Consider the following 19133-nt stretch of genomic DNA (forward strand, 5'->3'; position numbering starts at 1 on the left):
TCGTAGATTGTACCATTCAACTCATGGGATTTATCCCTTAAATCAGTGGTGTACTCTGTAATCCTATCTTGGTGTTTGGTATCCATAAAATAATTATATAATAAAAATAGAAAAACTATTAGAAAACTCTTTCTAAAACAGATGATTACATTACATCCTGCCTGTGTTCCATTCATTTGAGAATTCACATTCATCCAAACTGGAACAGCTACTTTCATTTGTCTCTATTCAGTTTAATCCTTTGTTTTGAGGACTACTTATAGATGGTGGTTACCAGGAATGCTGATGAGCAGAGATCAAATTAAGAGCACTAAGTCAATTTATACAGGCCAGTGAAAAGCAGGAAAATGGAAATTACTTTCAGATAGAGATTACTAATCTGTACCAGGTTTGGTTGGGAGCCTAGTAACAAAGGGTTTTGTGTCTTATTACTCATCATTTGAGTCACTTGTTCTCCTTGTTCTTTAACTCGTGTTATTTTACAGACTGCTTTTGTAATGTTTTCACTTAAGTCTAGGAAATAATGATCTTCATTTAAACCTTTAACTTTTTTTGTTGTTCTTTTTCTTTTTAGGGATGCAGATCTGTTCTTGTTAGACACAAGAAAGGCCCAAGCTTTAGATGTGGGTTGGCTTGTCTTTGATATCACTGTGACCAGCAATCATTGGGTGATTAATCCACAGAACAATTTGGGCTTACAGCTCTGTGCAGAAACAGGGGATGGTAAGCACTGAATTTTATATATTTTTTGTGAAGCTTGTTTGACACATTGAGAGTTACTGTTTTTTATGTGATGTAACCAATATATTTTATATTTATGGTGTCCAAGACAGCACATTCCATAGCGTAGTGCAAAGCTATAATAGTTAGTTAATCAACTTAGAAACACATTTATCCAATACATTTATTGTCAGGCTCTGGGGTGGGAGGTAAAGAAGATGTAGGTGCTGCTACTGCTCTCCAGGGATTTTTAGTCTAGTGTTGAAGACCTATGTATGTAAGTTAAGTAGCACTACTCTAATACAACAATACCAAAAGAAAGATATATATAAAGTGGTATCGATCTTTATCTTGATTGTAGTGGTGGTTACAGAACTATATAATTTGTAAAAATTTATAGAACTGTACATCAAATAAGAATAAATATTACTATATGCAAATTGTGTCTTAAAGCTTGACTAAAACAAGGATAAACATGCATCAAAAGAGACACTAGGGAGGTAAAGGAGCTACCAATAATACGAAGTGGGAGAGAGAATGGGGATGGAATGAGTCACACAAAACTGCAGAAAAATAATACCAAGTTAGTTCCTTACCTATTGCAATGTTTGATCAAAGACTACTGCTCCAGAATTACCTGTGGAAGGGTCTGTAGGAAATCTTTACTTTTGAGAAGGTCCAGAAGTAATTCTTGTGCTCACAAGTGTTTATTGGGCACCTACTATATGCTATGCACTTGTCGAGATTCTGGAGATATAAAAGTGAGCCAATGCAGATGGCTTTATGAGACTTGCATTTGAGTGATATACTAGTTAGTAATAACACAGTAGTATTACTGAATGCATATCACAGCACACTGAGGAGTTCAATGGATCTGTGAACATAGGATGGTGACTAGATTTGAACTATAATCTGAAATACAAAGATGTGATTGGGGAAGAAGATGGGGGGCAGGCAATTCAGACACATGGAACAGAATTTGCAGACTGTGGCGATGGTGACACTGGCATATTTGCTCAGAAGACTCAGAAAGCCTAGGCCAATATATTCAGAACTTTGTTGCCCTTTGATCATGCAAAGTTCAAACACTCTAAACTCAAATCTAGCCTTGCAGGTAATTTAAAATTATATTTGTCATGATAGGCGGATAATACATAATTTAATGGTGTCCTATCTTTAAATACTTAATGTTTAATTTTAAATATTTATTTAAAAAATCATGGAGATCTGCATACATTGAGCTGTTATTTTCTCCCCAAAAATGTTACCAACAGGGACAGGGAGGATAATTTTTAAAAAGATCATTAATAAGAGAACGTATCATATTTAAGGTTCACTGCTTCTAGTTGTCACAGAATCAGGCAAGAAAAACATTAGGCCTATAGTCTGCCTCCCTCATTTTTCCTTGCTGTGTTACACAAAAGCTTTGTTTAATAAACCACTGAGGTAAGTAAAAGTTGTGCCTGGCTTGGACCTTTTTCAAGGAGATTTATTGCTATAAATACTTAAGACTTCATTATGGCGTTGTTTTACCTGCAGCCAGTTTCACACCTATGGGTAATACAATGGCCGATGCTGTGATTGCAAAGATTATGTATATGGAATGAAGTTCATACACAAATTGAATATATTAAAGGGTTAGTCTAGTGAATGTGTTATGGGTCTCAAATCTTGATCTAGAAAAAGAAAGTTCTTACTGAAAGTGTCATAGGCAAAGTTTCAGACCTTTCCTCTGCTGTCAAATCCAGATTTTTCCGTAGCTTTTAATTACAATGGCTGAATTTTCATAAACAATTAAAATATTCTGGATTATAGGTTAGAGTCTAATTATGGCTTTAAGATTATCATTAAAGGATCCTCAGATTTCAAGCATTATAAATGTAGACTGAGTAAAGCACAAATTTAAATAATCTTCTAAGAATTCTTACAGTGTTAAGCTGCTGTACATTTTTGGTCAGAAATGTGACTGGGAAATTGGCAGTGGGGAGGTAAGCTAATCGTTCCTTCCCTGGTATGTGGCCCTAACAAGAAAAATGAAATTAGTGGTATGTGCGTCTCCCACTCTCCTCTTTGAAGTTATGCTTGAAATGTGTAACTAAACAATCAAGAAATCTATGAAATATGATCAGCCTGTTTCCTTTTAATTTCCATCTTCCCTCATGCTCCACATGGATTTTCTAAAGTTTCTCTTTTTTTTTTTTTTTTGTTACCCCCACTGTTACATTGTATTGGTCCTCTCTTACACTATTTCCATTATTTAATGTTGTGTTCAGTTTATCTTTTTCTCTTTGAGAACTAGTCTGTATTTTGACTTTCCCTTTCTCTCTGATTAATTTTCTCTTATATTGCATGGGTAATTTGACTTTAAATTACTAGTGTGTTAGTTTTTAGCCTAGAGTAAACTAATGTTTTACTCCTTTAAAAGGTTTCCAAATTCTATATTTAAGAGTTAGATTTGAGATATGCAGCCTTTTGTTGCTTTTCTTTATCTCTCTGATATTGTGTAACTTGAAGAATTTTCAGATGGTTAAACATGCTAGGCTAGCTGGCTTTTTGCTTTTAGGCAATACTTAACACAGATTTTAACCAGAAGTGGAGCAGATAGGGCCTTGGGAAAGCAACTGATTCTCCTGGCCCCTTAGTTTTATTAACTGCAACCTCATGGAGAATATACATGTGACATTTCCTTGTAAATATGAATAACCAGATGCTTCAGCTTATTACAGCTTCACTCATTACCACTGCTGATGTTCTCAATGTTACGTTGCTTCAGAGCAGACAGACCATCTTTTATTTTCAATAATATATTCCGAATGTTTTCTTCTAATCAAAAGGAGTTGAAAATCATGAAAGGATGATACTCAGGATAGTCTGCTTTCAAATTCATTTGTAAACTGTTATTTATTTATCCATTTGTCCAACATACAATTATTGAGTATCTGTGCATGCAAGGCAGCAGGTTACAAAAGCATATCACCTAAGAGAAAGATATAGGTAGCTAATTTTAGAAAGAACAAAGTGCCCTAATACTGAAAAATAGTGATACAACAAAGACACCATGGGAAAGCAGAACATACATGGCTAAAGACACCTGGGATGGAGCCGGGTAGAGGTGGCCTTGAAACTGGGTCAGCAGTTAGGATCCTAAGAAATACAGATGAAGAGGAAGGGAAGTCATGGAAGTATGGGAAGTGATGGTGAGGACAGGATAATTCACTCCTGGATGAAGAAACAGTAAGTAGATGCACACCATGTCAAAATGGCATGGTATATTCTGGAAAAATTTAACAGTCTAGGATTGGCTAGAACAACTTTCATGTATAAAATGTAATTGCAGATGCTATTAGGCAAGTGATCTGTAAACAAATCATGTAAGGAATATGAAATCTAAATTAAATGTAATATCCTCTTGTAGCTTGATCATGAGCCATAAAAAAGAACTAAACTTATTACTTTAATCAATCACAGTAATACCACCGTGATTACAGGTTTGAATGAATGTCAGTTTCATGAGGTCATGGGACATGTATCACTCATTCGCACTTGTGCTCTCAGTGCGTGGCACAAGAGTGGCAGGTCGTATGTATTGAAGATGCCTTGAATGGTAATTGTGTGAGTTTGTAATTAAAAGGCTCTTGTAGTTCACTTGCCACTGAACATGTTCCTTTTAAGAAAACATTCCAAACTGAGTTTTGGATTATTAGTAACTAAACCAGTTTAATGCAACATAGGAGCAGAATTTTGTAGAGCAAACCACAGTACAGAAGTTAAATAGTTTAAATCATAAGGAAAGGAAAGTCAGTGATGTGTATTATTAAATTTTGTTTAGCCTGTCCCTGTGAAAAAAATACCAAAAAAGTCTAAATATATTTTGGGAATCAAAAGGCTGCTGAAATCAAAAGTAGCATTTTGATTCCTCAGAGAGCCTGTGGAAATTATGTCAGTTTATGAAATACTCTTTTTAGAAATTTGACAAATGAACTGCAGTGGATTTGGCAAGAGCGTTCAAGAATATTTTATTATTTTTCATACTGATAATTATCAGAGCTCCATATGTTTGTTTCAGCAAAATAATACAAACATACAAGTAAGCAAATGAAAAGAATATATTGCTGCTTCTTAATGGCAAAATTTAGAGATTCCAGACAAGATGTTATATCCAGTTTTACAAAATTGGTTTTAAAGTTCTCAAGCACTTTCTCACGGTGGTTAATAAACCTCTATGATAAAATAAATTCTATTTTTGTTTTTAATAGCAAATGAGTAGACTTAAATCTGTCCTAAATTATTGTAAGATTTCCAGTTCTCTACATTATAATGATACCTTAATTAACTGACATACTAGGTCTTTATTGACATTGCTAATAAATCTACAGTAATGATTTTTCCTACACACATATGCACATAGTTTATTACACAGATAGCAATTCAGTCTAACTTTAAAGACTTGAGTTTTCCCCCCAAACACTGTAATTTTCCATTGTTTGATGCTTTATATAGTTTAAGCCTTCCAAGTAGATTAATTCTTTTTTTCAAATTTGGGTTTATAGAATAATTTAGAGATGGAAAAACAAAGACAGTATTTTTGGGTTCATTAGAATGTCTTTTAAAAAGCCCTATGTTTTCAGACATTTTCAGTTTGGCAATACTCAGAATGAATTTTGCCAGTGACTTTTTTCTTTCTATTCAAACTTGCTTATATATCAAGAAAAATTCAATCCATATGTTTCTGATTCATTTGTATTCAAGTCATCAAAATGTTGTTTTGTCAGAGAGTTGTTTAATATCCAAGAAACATTATAAGGTTATTTTTTAGAAGTAGGACTCTAAAAGCCATTTTGAAAACAAAGTCATAGCGTAATTTTCAACCACATCAAGGTAAAACTTTAGGTTTAAAGTCAGAAAGTTTAAAGTTTCACTAAATTCTGTACCCAAATAAAAAAAAAAAAGATTTCAGAGGTATTAAACTGTCAAATTATATTATAACTGATACTTAAATGTAAAATAAAGAAACTTACTGCTTACAGTAACTTAGAATTTAAAGTTTTGATATTTAATTTAAATGAGGATAAATGAACAGATAACTACATTCTGGAAATAATCATTTTAAAAAGAAATCATTATGAAAACTAGATTAAAATCTGGGCTCTGACAAAATATTTACCATTTTAGCTATTGCATCAATAAAATGAGTGTGATAGTAATTACCTTACAAGGAATGTGAAGTTGTATTAGATGATAGTAGCTGGCACATGATAGGGCACAAATAAAGGTCTGTATGATAAATTGGACTAGAGATTGTACAGACTTTTCACTTACATTAGCTCTGGTTATCATTCCTGTAACTTGGGACTAGTTCTTTTATTGTGGAGGTTTTACAGATGATTTAAATAAATTTTAGATAAATTCACAAGTGATAGTCCGCAGGAAAAAGGTCAGATTGATATATATTCTGAAACTTTGAGTTGACAGCAGAGTATATAGGCAGTAATGTTATTAAGCTCATGTTTAATAATATTGGTTGAAAAAATAATTACTGGTAAGAAACTTTTAATCTGTTTCAATCTAGAGTATGAAGTCAATAGAAATGAACACTCAGACATATGTATCATGATCAATTGATGCTTATATTAGTTGGCATCAACCAATGATTGATGCTTATATTCACAGACATCACAGAATATTAAGTTATTAGTATTTAATATGGTAGTTTTTTGAGACTCATTTTGTTCTTAGAAAAATAACATATTTTTGGAGATTACTAATTTCATCAATGAAAATAAGGGAAACAAGCTTCTTTTAACCCAATAGGATTATGTATGGGGCTAATTTATTAAAGGCTAGCCAACAGTAGCATAAAAAACTCCTGTTTAAAAATGCCTCAGGACAAATTACTAGTAATTGAGTTAGTAAACCTATTAGTAAGCATTAAACAGTAGAATGGATTCTAACAACGATAATTGAATTTATAAGCAGGATTTTAATGTTCATAAAACACAAGATCAAATAAATATTAGTAGTCTTTGATAAAGAGTAGAGTCCAATGGTCCCTAATACCTGTTGTGCTGATGTTTATAGCAAACCACATAAAATCTCTACCATATAAATGGTATTTCCCAGAAAATGATCGGAGAGCTGAGATTTGAGATTTTGAGATTTAGACTTTAGAAAATCAGAGATTTTCTAAAAGTACCAACAGTTTAATCCTCTTTCATTTTCACCAATATTATTCTGCTAACTTCAAATGAAGTATTTTGTTATCAGGACAATTAACTTGAAAGTGGGCAATTTTACATTTCATTATGCAGGATGTTGGTGTGTTCTCTCCTTTTCAACCTGTGATAATTTTGGTTGTAGTTGTTCATTCCCAGTAATTGACAACTGTTACAGCTATGTTAACAAAAGAACAGGATTCATCTTTTTCTACAACCTTGGGTTGTTTTTCATTCCTACCTGCATAGTAATTTAACATACTGATAACATTTCTTTTCCAAATTAAAATATCCAGTAATATCGCCTAAATGTATTCTGTTAAAATAAGTTTTTCCAAAATTGCCACGTCTTTTGAATTGCAGTATATTCCTAATTAGAAACATATATTCCAGTATCTAAAGTCCACATATGATTATATATTAAACAAAGGTATAATTTGCAACTGAATATTCTTTTATGTTTATAAAATTTAAGTGTATTTGTGTGAGAAATGCAGAGTTCTTAATATAATATCTACTTAAATTTAATAAGTCCTAGAATCTGCTATTTTTAAGTGGAAGTATCTGGCTAAGTTTGTTGTGTTATTCTTCGTATCCCTAAGAGAGTTGTTTTTACCTCAGGGAAAGAACTCAAAATTAAGCCTCTGTGTTGTCAGAGGTTTAATTTATCTGTGTCAAAGGTTAGATGATCTATATGGCTGGATAATCTGAATATCAGCTGACAGTGCTAATAAGTAGCAGAAGAAATTCTGAGATCAAGGGTGATATTTTTCTTTTTCTCCTGCTGTTTTGACTACAGTTTCTCATTATTATTTATCTAAGTTCAAAAAGTTGAATTATGTCCACTTATCTGAGGATCTTTTAAACATTCTAAGATTTGATAATATTTCCTTCTCTTATCTGAATCTTATCTTTTGAAGTAATTAAGTCATTTTTGTTCATAAAACCATATGGCTCCCCTTTTGCTGACTTTATGGTGATGACAGTTGGTTTTAAATAAATAAATGAGAGAGTATCTATATCCAAGACACTGAATCACAAATCTTGCTAGAGGTTCTGAAAGGAAAAAAGAACATATACACTTATGATTTGCTCTAGATAAATATTGTTATAAATAAGTAGTTCTTTGTATATTGTCTAATGTTTAAGGATAATTAGATATTGACTTCTGGATTAATATTTAAGAATAAATTAGGAGGACAGCAGAAGAATAGTTATCTTCCAGTGCCTGAAAAAATGAAATTAATAAATAAAATTGAACTTTTACTCTACAGTCCACAAGTTAAATCAATGTGCATAAAAGGCAAACTGAGGGCTCTTCACAAAAGACAAAAAACCCTGAATAATGGAAGCCAATGGCCATAGAATTGTTCGTTCCATGAGGAATAAGCTCTATGTGACTTGAAGAATTCACTATTTAGTTGACTTCTTGTCTAGGAATTATACTGCATAATATACATTTTTAGGTAATTTCTACAGTCACTTACAACCTTGCTGCATCATATAATGGTAAACCAATTGTAATATTTAAGCATATATTTATACTTTAAGCATTATATTTATGTATATAAAAATATGTAGAGAGGGTACAGTGAATGGAAATGCATTGTCTTAGATGAGGCTGGTATTAAATAATTATATTCAAACCCCAACTTAAGATATTGTATAAAACCAGTGATGGAGAAACTGGTAAAGAGAAGCGAGAAAGCTAGGCGTGTTTTTCTGTGTGCATGCATGTGTGTGTAGACATGGAATACCCAGGCATATACGCAATCTCAAGTAATTGTGTTAGGGATCAAATATAAATTCATAGTTGAAAGTCTATAATTATTAAGATTTCTAGATAGTTCTTCTTACAGCATTTAGCAGGATTGTATTTTCTTTTTAAGTGCCATACTAAATGTTTTAGTATCATAGCAAAACATAAAACTCAATCTAAAGTTTTCTATAACATTTTAGAGTGGCTTCTACTTCTATCAAATTTTTTCATGAAATTTCAAAAACATCAAAACATAAATTATCTATGGCCATGTATTACTTTCTGAAAATCTTTTTTTTTTTTTATAAGAAATCAAGCCTTGGAGAAATATTTAAAATATGTGGCTAAGAGAAACAACTATGTTGATCATTTTAATCTGAATGTTTAGCAGAAGTGTCCATTGAGAATTCCTGTACATTTATGGTAAAAATGACTAGATTCCTACTGAAAATAAATATGACATAGATATCCCTTGGGGTTTGAAATCAGTATTTGTTAATTTTCCAAACCCATGTAAGCTGTGACCCATGGGTTTTCTAACTCGCGTAATGTCTTAAAGCACATCGGAGAACATAAATCTTCCCTGTATGCTTTAGTTTTTGTCATTTGCCCACTGCATACAAATGAGCAAAATCTTTAATATGCCTTTCATGGCAGGAGAAACTGAACGTAAATAATGGATCACTGTTAAATTTCTACTTGCTTCAACCAAATATCTCGTTAAATCTCTTATTAGCCATATAGCATTTTCATAAAATGTACTCCATGTATTTCAAACTCATTCTTATCAACTTATTTTCTGTCTACACAGATATCCTCTTTTTTATACGCTGATTTCAGCAATACCTTTTACCAATATCAATTTGTTCTTTTATGCTAATATTTAGTATTTTTGAATTCTACATGGTTAATCCAGGCTTAACTTTCTAGGTATATCTTTAATTTATTTTCAGTAAGAATTTAAACCATGCATTTCCTGTAATGGACAACTGAAATCAAATAAATACCATTAGTGGAAACTAACATTGCTGAGAGCTTACTCAGTGTTAAGCATTTTGCTAAGCTCTTTAAGTGAAATATCTACTTCGTCTTCACCCATTTTGTACATCAGTAAATGTAGCTTAAGAGTAAATCTGAAAGTGATTTGATTTCAGGGCCAGCCTCTTACAAGTTATATTATTCTTTTATAAATTCTGAACTGAAAAATTATTGTTATAATTTCCAAATAAAACAATGTCATTAAAAATGATTATTATGGGACAGAATTGAATTTTATGCTGTATCTGTTGGGAATTATTTTTGGGTTTTTATATTTTCTCTCTGGAGTTTAATTGTGATGTGGCCGACAATATGTAACAGAAATTCCGTCGTATTTTTTATTTTCTAAATCAATCTCTTAAATTTTTTTGTCTCTTTATGTAATTATAGTTAATTTGATAAATTAATAAATCGGAAAGGAGAAAAAGAAACTTTTCTTCTGCCGATGATTCACTTCAACATGTAATTTAGTCAAATTTAATCTATTTATTTAGAACTTGATAATGAACCCTCTGTTCTTAATTTAGTCTTGTATGATGATTTGTAGGCAGAAAATAATTTTTCTTTATAGATATTGATTATAGAATATATTCAATAATAAATTGAAAGACCAAATTTTGCTGTTTAATCATGTCCATTATATAAACAATATTTTAAAACTAGTCTTTTTTTCTCTTGAAGACTTGCATCTCTTTATTATGTCCTCTTAGGATAATTACATAGTAGTAAACATTTTAAAAAGAATAATATATGAAACATTTGACATAGTCTAGTTAGTTCTCTTCTTCAAGTCCCAAAGAAGGTAACATTTGTAAATTGAGACTTGCAGCTTTGATCATACTTAAGAATATCTTAACATAATTGGCAGATCACAATAACTTAATTCAGAAGTATTAGCTTTTAGTTTAGTTTATATATATTTGAATGAGAGCCACATGGTTAACATAGTTTGCTTATCCAAAGTTTAGCATCACAACTAAAAAACATACATGAAAAAAGGTTTTAAAATTATTGACTTAAAGTAAGCAGTGACAAACAGGGAGTTAGTTGTGGTTCACTATCTGGCAAAATATATATTTTACTAATTTTTAAGATTTCTTTTAATGAAAAGGGGTTCAGAAGTGCTTGGCTACGTCTGTATTTCTGTTTTTGATTTTTCCCTAATTCAGAACAGTAACTATGGAGTACCAGTCTTACCAAACAAATGCCAAAGTCAGAAACATATTCCAGTTTTTGTTGTTTGTTACATTTTCTCTTCTAGACTCTGTAGCTAAACTAATCATCTGTGGGGTATTTTCATGTTAATATCAATTTAGGGTCATGAAAAATATAAAATATTACTTATTGTCATCATACACTGGAGTTGACCCTTTCTCTTCTTTTCTTTCTACTTAAGTTTTACTTATTGTGGACACATCTCTCTCAAAGATATATTGCAAAACTAGCAGTAGTGCTGGTATTTGTATCCTGAGCAGAGAGCACAAGTGGGAAGAAGAGAGAATCTTTAATCATTATAAGGCATGAGCAACCACTGTGGCTCTATGCTGCTGAGAGTTAAAGATTGGCATGCCGGTAATAAGATTATAAGAGAGAGAGGAAAACCAAAACAGAAACAGACAAAAAACAAAGGCTTCTAACCATCAAATCCAGTAGTATATGTTGGATGTGGCAATCAAAATTTGGATTAGACTAAGAATACTTTGATAATTAAATTATATATCACCACTCCTTAAAAATGTATGCTAATGGTCGGGCACGGTGGCTCAAGCCTGTAATCCCAGCACTTTGGGAGGCCGAGACGAGCAGATCACGAGGTCAAGAGATCGAGACCATCCTGGCTAACATGGTGAAACCTCGTCTCTGCTATAAAATACAAAAAAAACTAGCTGGGCGAGGTGGCGGGCGCCTGTAGTCCCAGCTACACGGGAGGCTGAATGGCGTAAACCCGGGATGCAGAGCTTGCAGTGAGCTGAGATCCGGCCACTGCACTCCAGCCTGGGCAACAGAGCGAGACACTGTCTCAAAAAAAAAAAAAAAAAAAAAAAATGTATGCTAATTTCTCTTTTTGGGGCATGTAATTGAATCTAATCTTTTTGTGACAGTAATTGAATCTAAGTTTCAGTTAGAGTAGAATAGCAACTGGGGAAGCCACCTGCCTTCTTATGGCTGGTAAGAAGTACCGGGTCTTCATCTTCCTACTTACTTACTAAGGAAAGTCTGATCCTGAACTTAACGAAAGCAGCAGCTATAACATTGTTCTTGAAAACTATGATATGTATGCCACTGACAGGCTGTCTTTCTTCCATTCTTCTCAAGGTGAAAATATACAGAAACCCAAGATGAAAGTATCCACCAATCTCTAAAAAGTGGACTACCGTGTACTTAGAGGGAAAAGCACACTACATTAGTAGTGTGACAAGGCTGAGTTAAAAATCTGACTTTTTTTAGTCTTATTTTAAGAGTATAACAGTTGCTATGCTGTGAGGAGTAAATAAGATGTATACAAATCAACTGGTAAAATACTTGTCTTCAATAGATGGCAGCTGTTGCTTCTCTCTTAATTTCAGAAATGTTGAATTGGCTTTTTCAATTTCCAATGTCCCTGATTCTTTGAGACATGCTTCTTATTACTCTCAGGTACCAGTTATGTTTATATGTAGAAGTGTTCTTCACATTATTTTTCTCTGAAGTAACACAACTGATAGAAATATGAAAGTTCTACTAATGCTATCAGGTCAGATGATACTGCTGACCTAGATTGAGCACAAGGAAAACACTCTTGGAAACAAGCTATTATTTTGCATGCCAATGGTTCAGTATGCTTTTGCTCTGGGGGCCAGCAAGGAATCATGGTGGTGTGAGATTTCACCTTTTAACTGGTCCCTTATGTCGGGCAAGCTAGATGGCATTCTGGCCATAGCCAGATATGTGAAAAAATAGTGAAGAAAAATTCTGCTTCTTTTTACTCAGGAAAACGCTTTATAATCAGCCTTCATATGTGAAGAAAATAAGCCCCAAATACTAAAACTCCACATTTTAAAATTTATTATTTATAATTGAAACAATAATTGCACATATTTACGCGGTACAATGTGGTGTTTCAATGCATGTGTACAAAGTATAATGATCAAATCAAAGTGATTATCACATCTATCATTTTAAACATTTATTATTTCTTTGGCAGCATTCAAAATGTGTTCCTGCAGAAGTAGTTATTATGGCATATTACATTAGGTATCTCAGTATCAGTTCTCTACCGCATATTTTAGAAAATATATTTTACTTTTTTTTTCACTTTCTTTTTTCTAGGGTACAGAATAATTTATTTTTCTTCTATTTTGCTGGTACTAGACTGATCCAAAGATCCTGGAAGTAGCCTATGATCATTTGATAGGTTCATGTACAAATCAAAAGGGAAGGTCAAATATTTAACAAATACAATTTTCTGTATGATAGGTCGAGGTGGGAGAATCACCTGTGGTCAGGAGTTTGAGACCAGCCTGGCCAACATGGTGAAACCCTGTCTCTACTAAAAAAATACAAAAACTTCACCAGGCATGGTGGCACATGCCTCTTGTCCTATCTACTCGGGAGACTGAAGGAGGAGAATCACTTGCACCTGGGAGGCTGAAGTTGCAGTGAGCCAAAATCACATCACTGCACTCCAGCCTGGGCGACAGAACAAGACTCCACCTCAAAAAAAAAAAAAAAAAAAAATTGGAATAATATAGTAGCTGGTAAAAGAGTATCTCCTTTAGATACTCATAAATTTCCCAAGTAACTACTCTAAGTTTCAAAGACCTCTTTAATCACTATAGGTAAAATGCAGAATACTAAAATTTCACTGCTGTGAAACAAACTAAAATGCGTTTGACATCTAAAAGCTTTTTTGTCATCGATGTTGTAACACAAAGAGTTTTTATAGTTTTTGGTTGATTTCTGCTGAAATTCTGCTTCATTATAGTCTTATTAAAATCCCCCAGGCTTCTGAAGGAAAAGATTCTTTCATTTAAGATATGTACAATTTTTATTTTAAAAAGTCACATAATAACTGGAGAACAAAACAAAAAATAATTCACTGTTCTCATGGTTTTGTGAAAAGAATGTTTCTGCTGTCTTAAAATAAACGAGGGGTATAAGACCAACTGCTAACCAGTCTTTTTGGGGCATGTGACAGATGATGTCTGTAAAGTTCATGGGACCTCAGGGGAAAGGTGCTATATATAAAGACAAGAGCTATTAAAAAGTAAGTGCTTTTGTGGAGGTAAACTACAGTTCCTAGCGTGAGATTCATATTTCCAGCAGCTGAAAATAGGGACCAAGTAAAACACATTTGTTGGGCTTGTCATGCCCGAGACAGTAAGCCCCTCATTTCAGAGTGATGTCCCATGGAAGGAAACTAATCATTTTCCATCACCTCAGTCCTGCCCTCCATGCAATAAAACATTTCAGCATACTGGACAGCTTCCACAACTGGGCACAGATCTCTGGCCATGCTGCTTTATGGTTCTCGGCTTCTTTGTCCTCGGGCCCTACTTTCTGGAGCCTTGTGAGCTTGGGTTCTCAAGGGTTTGTGTTTCTCCGCCTGCATGACTTTAGTTACCATGCCAGTGTTTCTGACCAAATATCCTGTTTCTTTTCTAAGCCCCATCACTTTATCAAACTATGGAGCATGACAGTGTTTTCTGCAAAGCTTTTAGAATGTCAACACTTTAAAAAATCTCTATCTCCTTTAAACTTCTTTATCCCTAACACACCCCAATCATATAGAAAAATGGATTTCTTCTACTGTTATATGTTACCAGGAGTTGTAACCATATTTTATTTATTTTTTATTTTGAGATGGATTCTTGCTCTGTTGCCCAGGCTGGAGTGCAGTGGCACGATATCTCGGCTCACTGCAAGCTCTGCCTCCCGGGTTCACACCATTCTCCTGCCTCAGCCTCCCAAGCAGCTGGGACTACATGTGCCTGCCACCATGCCGGGCTAATTTTTTTTTTTAGTAGAGACAGGGTTTCGCCATGTTAGCCAGAATGGTCTCGATCCCCTGACCTTGTGATTGGCCTGCCTCAGCCTCCCAAAGTGCTGGGATTACAGGCGTCATCCACCATGCCTGGCTGTAACCACATTTCTTATCCACAGAAAACTCTCAACTCATAGTTCATATCAACGTGTCAGGGTACTGCTGCTAATAGCCCTTCCTGGATTTTATTTTTCCAGCATGTCTTTTTTCCCCCCTTTACTTAACGAGCCACAGAATCCTATGCTTGTTTGTACATACTATTACATTTGTCCCTTCCTTTGATTTTCACACATTACCAATAATATATAATTATCAATATATAATATTGGCAAAGTGGCTTTTTTTAAAGATTGCTCTTTTAAATGTCAGTAAAAAGAAGAGATGAGAAAAGTCCTGCAAAGGTATCGTACACCAAACAATATTCCGGGGTTAAACAGAACCCCAGAATTACTGTGAAAAATCACCCAAAAATCTTATCCTGTTCTCTACAAAGAAAATTTTAATACTTAAAAAAGTTTAAAATCCCAACTTTTCCTCATTTTTGTTTGAATTTATAAAGCAATGTAAACCATTTGAAACCATTTGAAAAACAAGAATGTAATAAGGAGGAACACTGAATTTCCATTTGTGATACTTCAAGTCTGTGTACTTAAGTCTGGCAACAGGTCTGCGCTTTTACAATGAAACTAAAAAAGACACAAAATTTTCATCAAAGTATAACAAAATTGAAATTTGTAGCTAGATTACAATATACTTCAGATTATAGAAAATTTAAGTACATATTGAATTTAAGTAGACAAGATTCTATCTTCCCCACGTTCCTTAAATCTGATATAAAAATGATCTATTCTGTATTCTGGGTGGTGAATTCTATACTTTTCAAATGATCAGTGTGTAAAAAGGGTACAATTCTAGTATAATGTAGAGTCATAGAATCCATAATTTCACAGTACCAGAATCAAATTTAATCACAGGTTGAAAATAAGTGAAGATCAGATAGATGTGTAGATGTGAGACAACGCACTGATTTGACTACTGCTAAGGAGTCCATAATGGATACTGCAAGAGGCTTTTTTGAAATGAAGAAAAGATAATTTGTGCACCAGTTCTATCACAGGTGTTTTGGGTTAAGCAGTCAATTACTGTGGGTTTAGAGGAGAAAAAAACAAACTGGAATGTATGCTAACATCTCAAAATGATATCAACGTTTAGACTCTGATAAATCCTCAAATGAATGTTTTTCAAACTGTGTATCCTAGAGGAAAACTCAATGATCATATTTGGAACCACTTATCCTTATAACATCAACATGTGTCTGAAGAGCTGTTTTATGTCAGAATCTCCTTTAATAACTGTGTTTAAATAAATAAACATTTTGAAAGTCACATTTTCCAAAAGGAGTGGTCTGAAATACAAAACCAGTGAGTTTGGGATAGAGCTTTGCTTTGCCAACCTACCTTCCCTGTGACTATAAATGTGAAATAGTTTCAGTTGTGTTCTTAGGCAAATGTGACCACAATAGCCTGACCTCAGTACTTATTTGAAGTCATTTGGGTTAGAGTAGCAGATCTAGAAGGACTGAATCTCCAGCCTCAGTTATGACAAAATTTAGTAGTTCAGAGCTCCAGCCTCATCTACATCCTTCTTGATCTCTGCATGAATATAATAATAATTTCTTAGAAGATATAAGTCCAATCCTATCTTTGTTCACTGAGTTAATAAAACTGTAAAATAATATACCCACATATTTGCTGCTTAAATTGTTTCTCACTGAGATTTCTGTACAATAATTGTGAGGAGAAAATAAGATGAACAAAGTATAAATAGTTCTTTAAAAAACTTTTCATGAGCAAAGATTTAATTTTTTTGTTTTTGTTTTGTTTTTGTAAATCAGAAAAGATGATATCTATGCCAATAACAAACTCTGGATGCCTACAATTATATCATTACCACTTTCATTTCATAATCCAAGTATTATATGACACCCAAACCTGAAATAATTGGGAATAAACAATGTTTCTTTGGGTCTAACTGCCACCAGCAAGATGACTGAAATGTTGGTACATCCTTCAAGAGCCTTTTCAGTCGCCTCTCTGCTGTCTCTTCTTCCCTCCCATTTGTGTGTTTAAGCTTGAACAGCTCTCAGTAACCAAGCTTTGTACCTCCTATTACCACCCCATCCATTTGGCAGATCACATCCCTACCCTCTTTCCAGTGTCCACATCAAGACATGGATATCATACAAGGGAATTTTTCTCTTGCAGTTGGAGCCACTTTATCCCATCACTGGCATTTTCTCTTGCTTTGGTATAGTTATTGATGCACATTGGAACTCCTAGTGTTGTCAGATTGCTGCTCCACTCAGCTTTGAGCTGGTACTACTTTCTGAAGTCAAAGCTGATGACTAATATGGAAGATCGTTTTGGAGCTCATTCTGTTGCTGCCATCCTGACCCAATGTGGAACTGCTCAGAAGCCATTCTTATATAGAAAGAATCTTTGTTCACCACTTGTGTCACAGTCTGTTAATGAAGTTCCAAAGTAGTGCTACCTTGTCTTCCCAGTATTTTAGAGACTTTGGGTACAAAGGATATATTAGATTTTCTTTGATTCCCTTTCTTTCTAGGAGTTAAACATGCATCTATTGGAGCTGTGCCAAAAGTAACTCTGAGATACAGACTTAAAAAAATCACTGTGGCTCATCTTTTTCTTAAGATGACTTCTTGCCCACGAAATTGCTCAATATTCTTTAAATTATATGCTTGGTGAATCAAATCTATCACCATTCTAGCTATGCCTGACTGTGTCTGAATCCTAAGGTGATTAAGCTTGGGCTCAAGCTGGTATCCTTACCATCCTTTATTTTAATGTTCTTTTTGTTACCTCACCCCCATTTTCATTTCCACTGTATATTCAATGCTTAATCTTTATGTATATTTTTAAAGTAGAAACTACCCTAAAACAAGAATCAGCTTTGAAAATTAAATCCATGGTGATACACACACGTAAAGGTAATGTGTTTCTAAATCAAAATGCTTTAGGTAGGCTTTTTCAGTTATATATTTGCAATATCTAAAGCATACCATATGTTTAATCATACCATTTAAAAAGTTCAAATAAAGTTTTATAAAGAATTTACTATGTTTTAATACATGCAGTGTAGTCTAGGTTTCTATCAGTACTTCTACTAAAACAACTATTCAGTCTTTGAAAAGGTTTAGTCAGCATAATCAATATTAAGTGTATTCTGTCTGAAAGACTAGGTCAAATAGTTAATGCTCTATGGTATAGCTCAAGACCAAGGGTAACTGAGCAAGCATTAACTTATGGAATCTTAATAGTCACCCCATTGCTGAAGTAAAAAGGAAACCAAGAGGAAACTTAATAATATTAAAAGTTATTTTAAAGGGAGTTCACATTGGTTTGAAGGGTACTTTGCTTCACATACAATATCCACCTTTGTAAAACCTAAGAAACCCGTATTTGTAACATACAGACATCTTTACAGTTTTTAGAACATAAATCTTCAGAGCAGTATTATTTCTCCACAGATAAAAATTAAAATATTGAAAGTCTTTGGAATAATAACAAAAGAAACCCCTTTGCAACCCAAAGGAAACTTGGAACTTCTTGTTAAGTGCTTATTTAACTATAAAAGAGTCAGTGTGTGTTGTAATGAATGGAAAATTGATTTTATTGTATTCCATTTATGAACATCTCACAGCAACCTATTTCAGTATTAGAAAGATCATATATTAAAAATAATTTCTGCAGTCATCAATGTATACAAGTTAAAATTTAGTTCCTGTTAAATTAACACTTCATTAAAATATCAAAATAAAAGCTTCGACAAATACTTTATGTTGTACTCCAAGACAGAAAAAAAAAATTAAAAATTTAAAGAACAGATTGCCAGTTATTCTATTCTGTAACAGTTAAGTTTCTCAGTTCTTTTTTTTTTTTTTTCTTTTGCTGAGCTCTCTGTCACTGGAAACATCTTAAACCAATTTCAAGTGCTACACCTGAATAAACATGTTGTAAAAGTGTTTATGTATTGAAGTGGGTCAGTTCAAGGTATGGTATTTGGCTGGAACTTCTAATTTCTCTTTTTACAGTGAAAGGGCTGCCAGAAGGAGGAAGTCTGAGCTGAATTAATACATTTGTTACAGTGGAAGTAGAATGGAAACTGCTCTGACCACAAATCAAACTGCCTCTTTCATTTATGCCAGTGATAGAGTTTTTCTAAGAAATATAGACTCTGGCATAGAGCCACTGTAAGTTTGCATTTAAAAGAGAAATCTATATGCTTTGTTTAAGGTTTACTGCTTTGATTATTTGTAAGTCCCTTCTCTGGTAGGACTGAGTATAGTGGCATTTGTGAG

General features: G+C 33.5%; 1 protein-coding gene across 3 annotated transcripts in view; it reads left to right on the forward strand.

Moving 5' to 3' along the window:
• The window catches only part of BMP5 (bone morphogenetic protein 5), a 122835-nt gene that overhangs the window by 81310 nt on the left and 22392 nt on the right, over positions 1 to 19133 (forward strand). For all 3 annotated transcript variants that reach the window (XM_023222976.1, XM_023222977.1, XM_023222975.2), the window contains exon 3: positions 575 to 723. In XM_023222976.1, the coding sequence (XP_023078744.1) occupies positions 575 to 723 (149 nt within the window). The remainder of the gene's footprint in view (positions 1 to 574; positions 724 to 19133) is intronic.

The sequence above is a fragment of the Piliocolobus tephrosceles genome, chromosome 5, assembly GCF_002776525.5.
Source record: "Piliocolobus tephrosceles isolate RC106 chromosome 5, ASM277652v3, whole genome shotgun sequence".
In the NCBI taxonomy this organism is placed as follows: Eukaryota; Metazoa; Chordata; class Mammalia; order Primates; family Cercopithecidae; genus Piliocolobus; species Piliocolobus tephrosceles.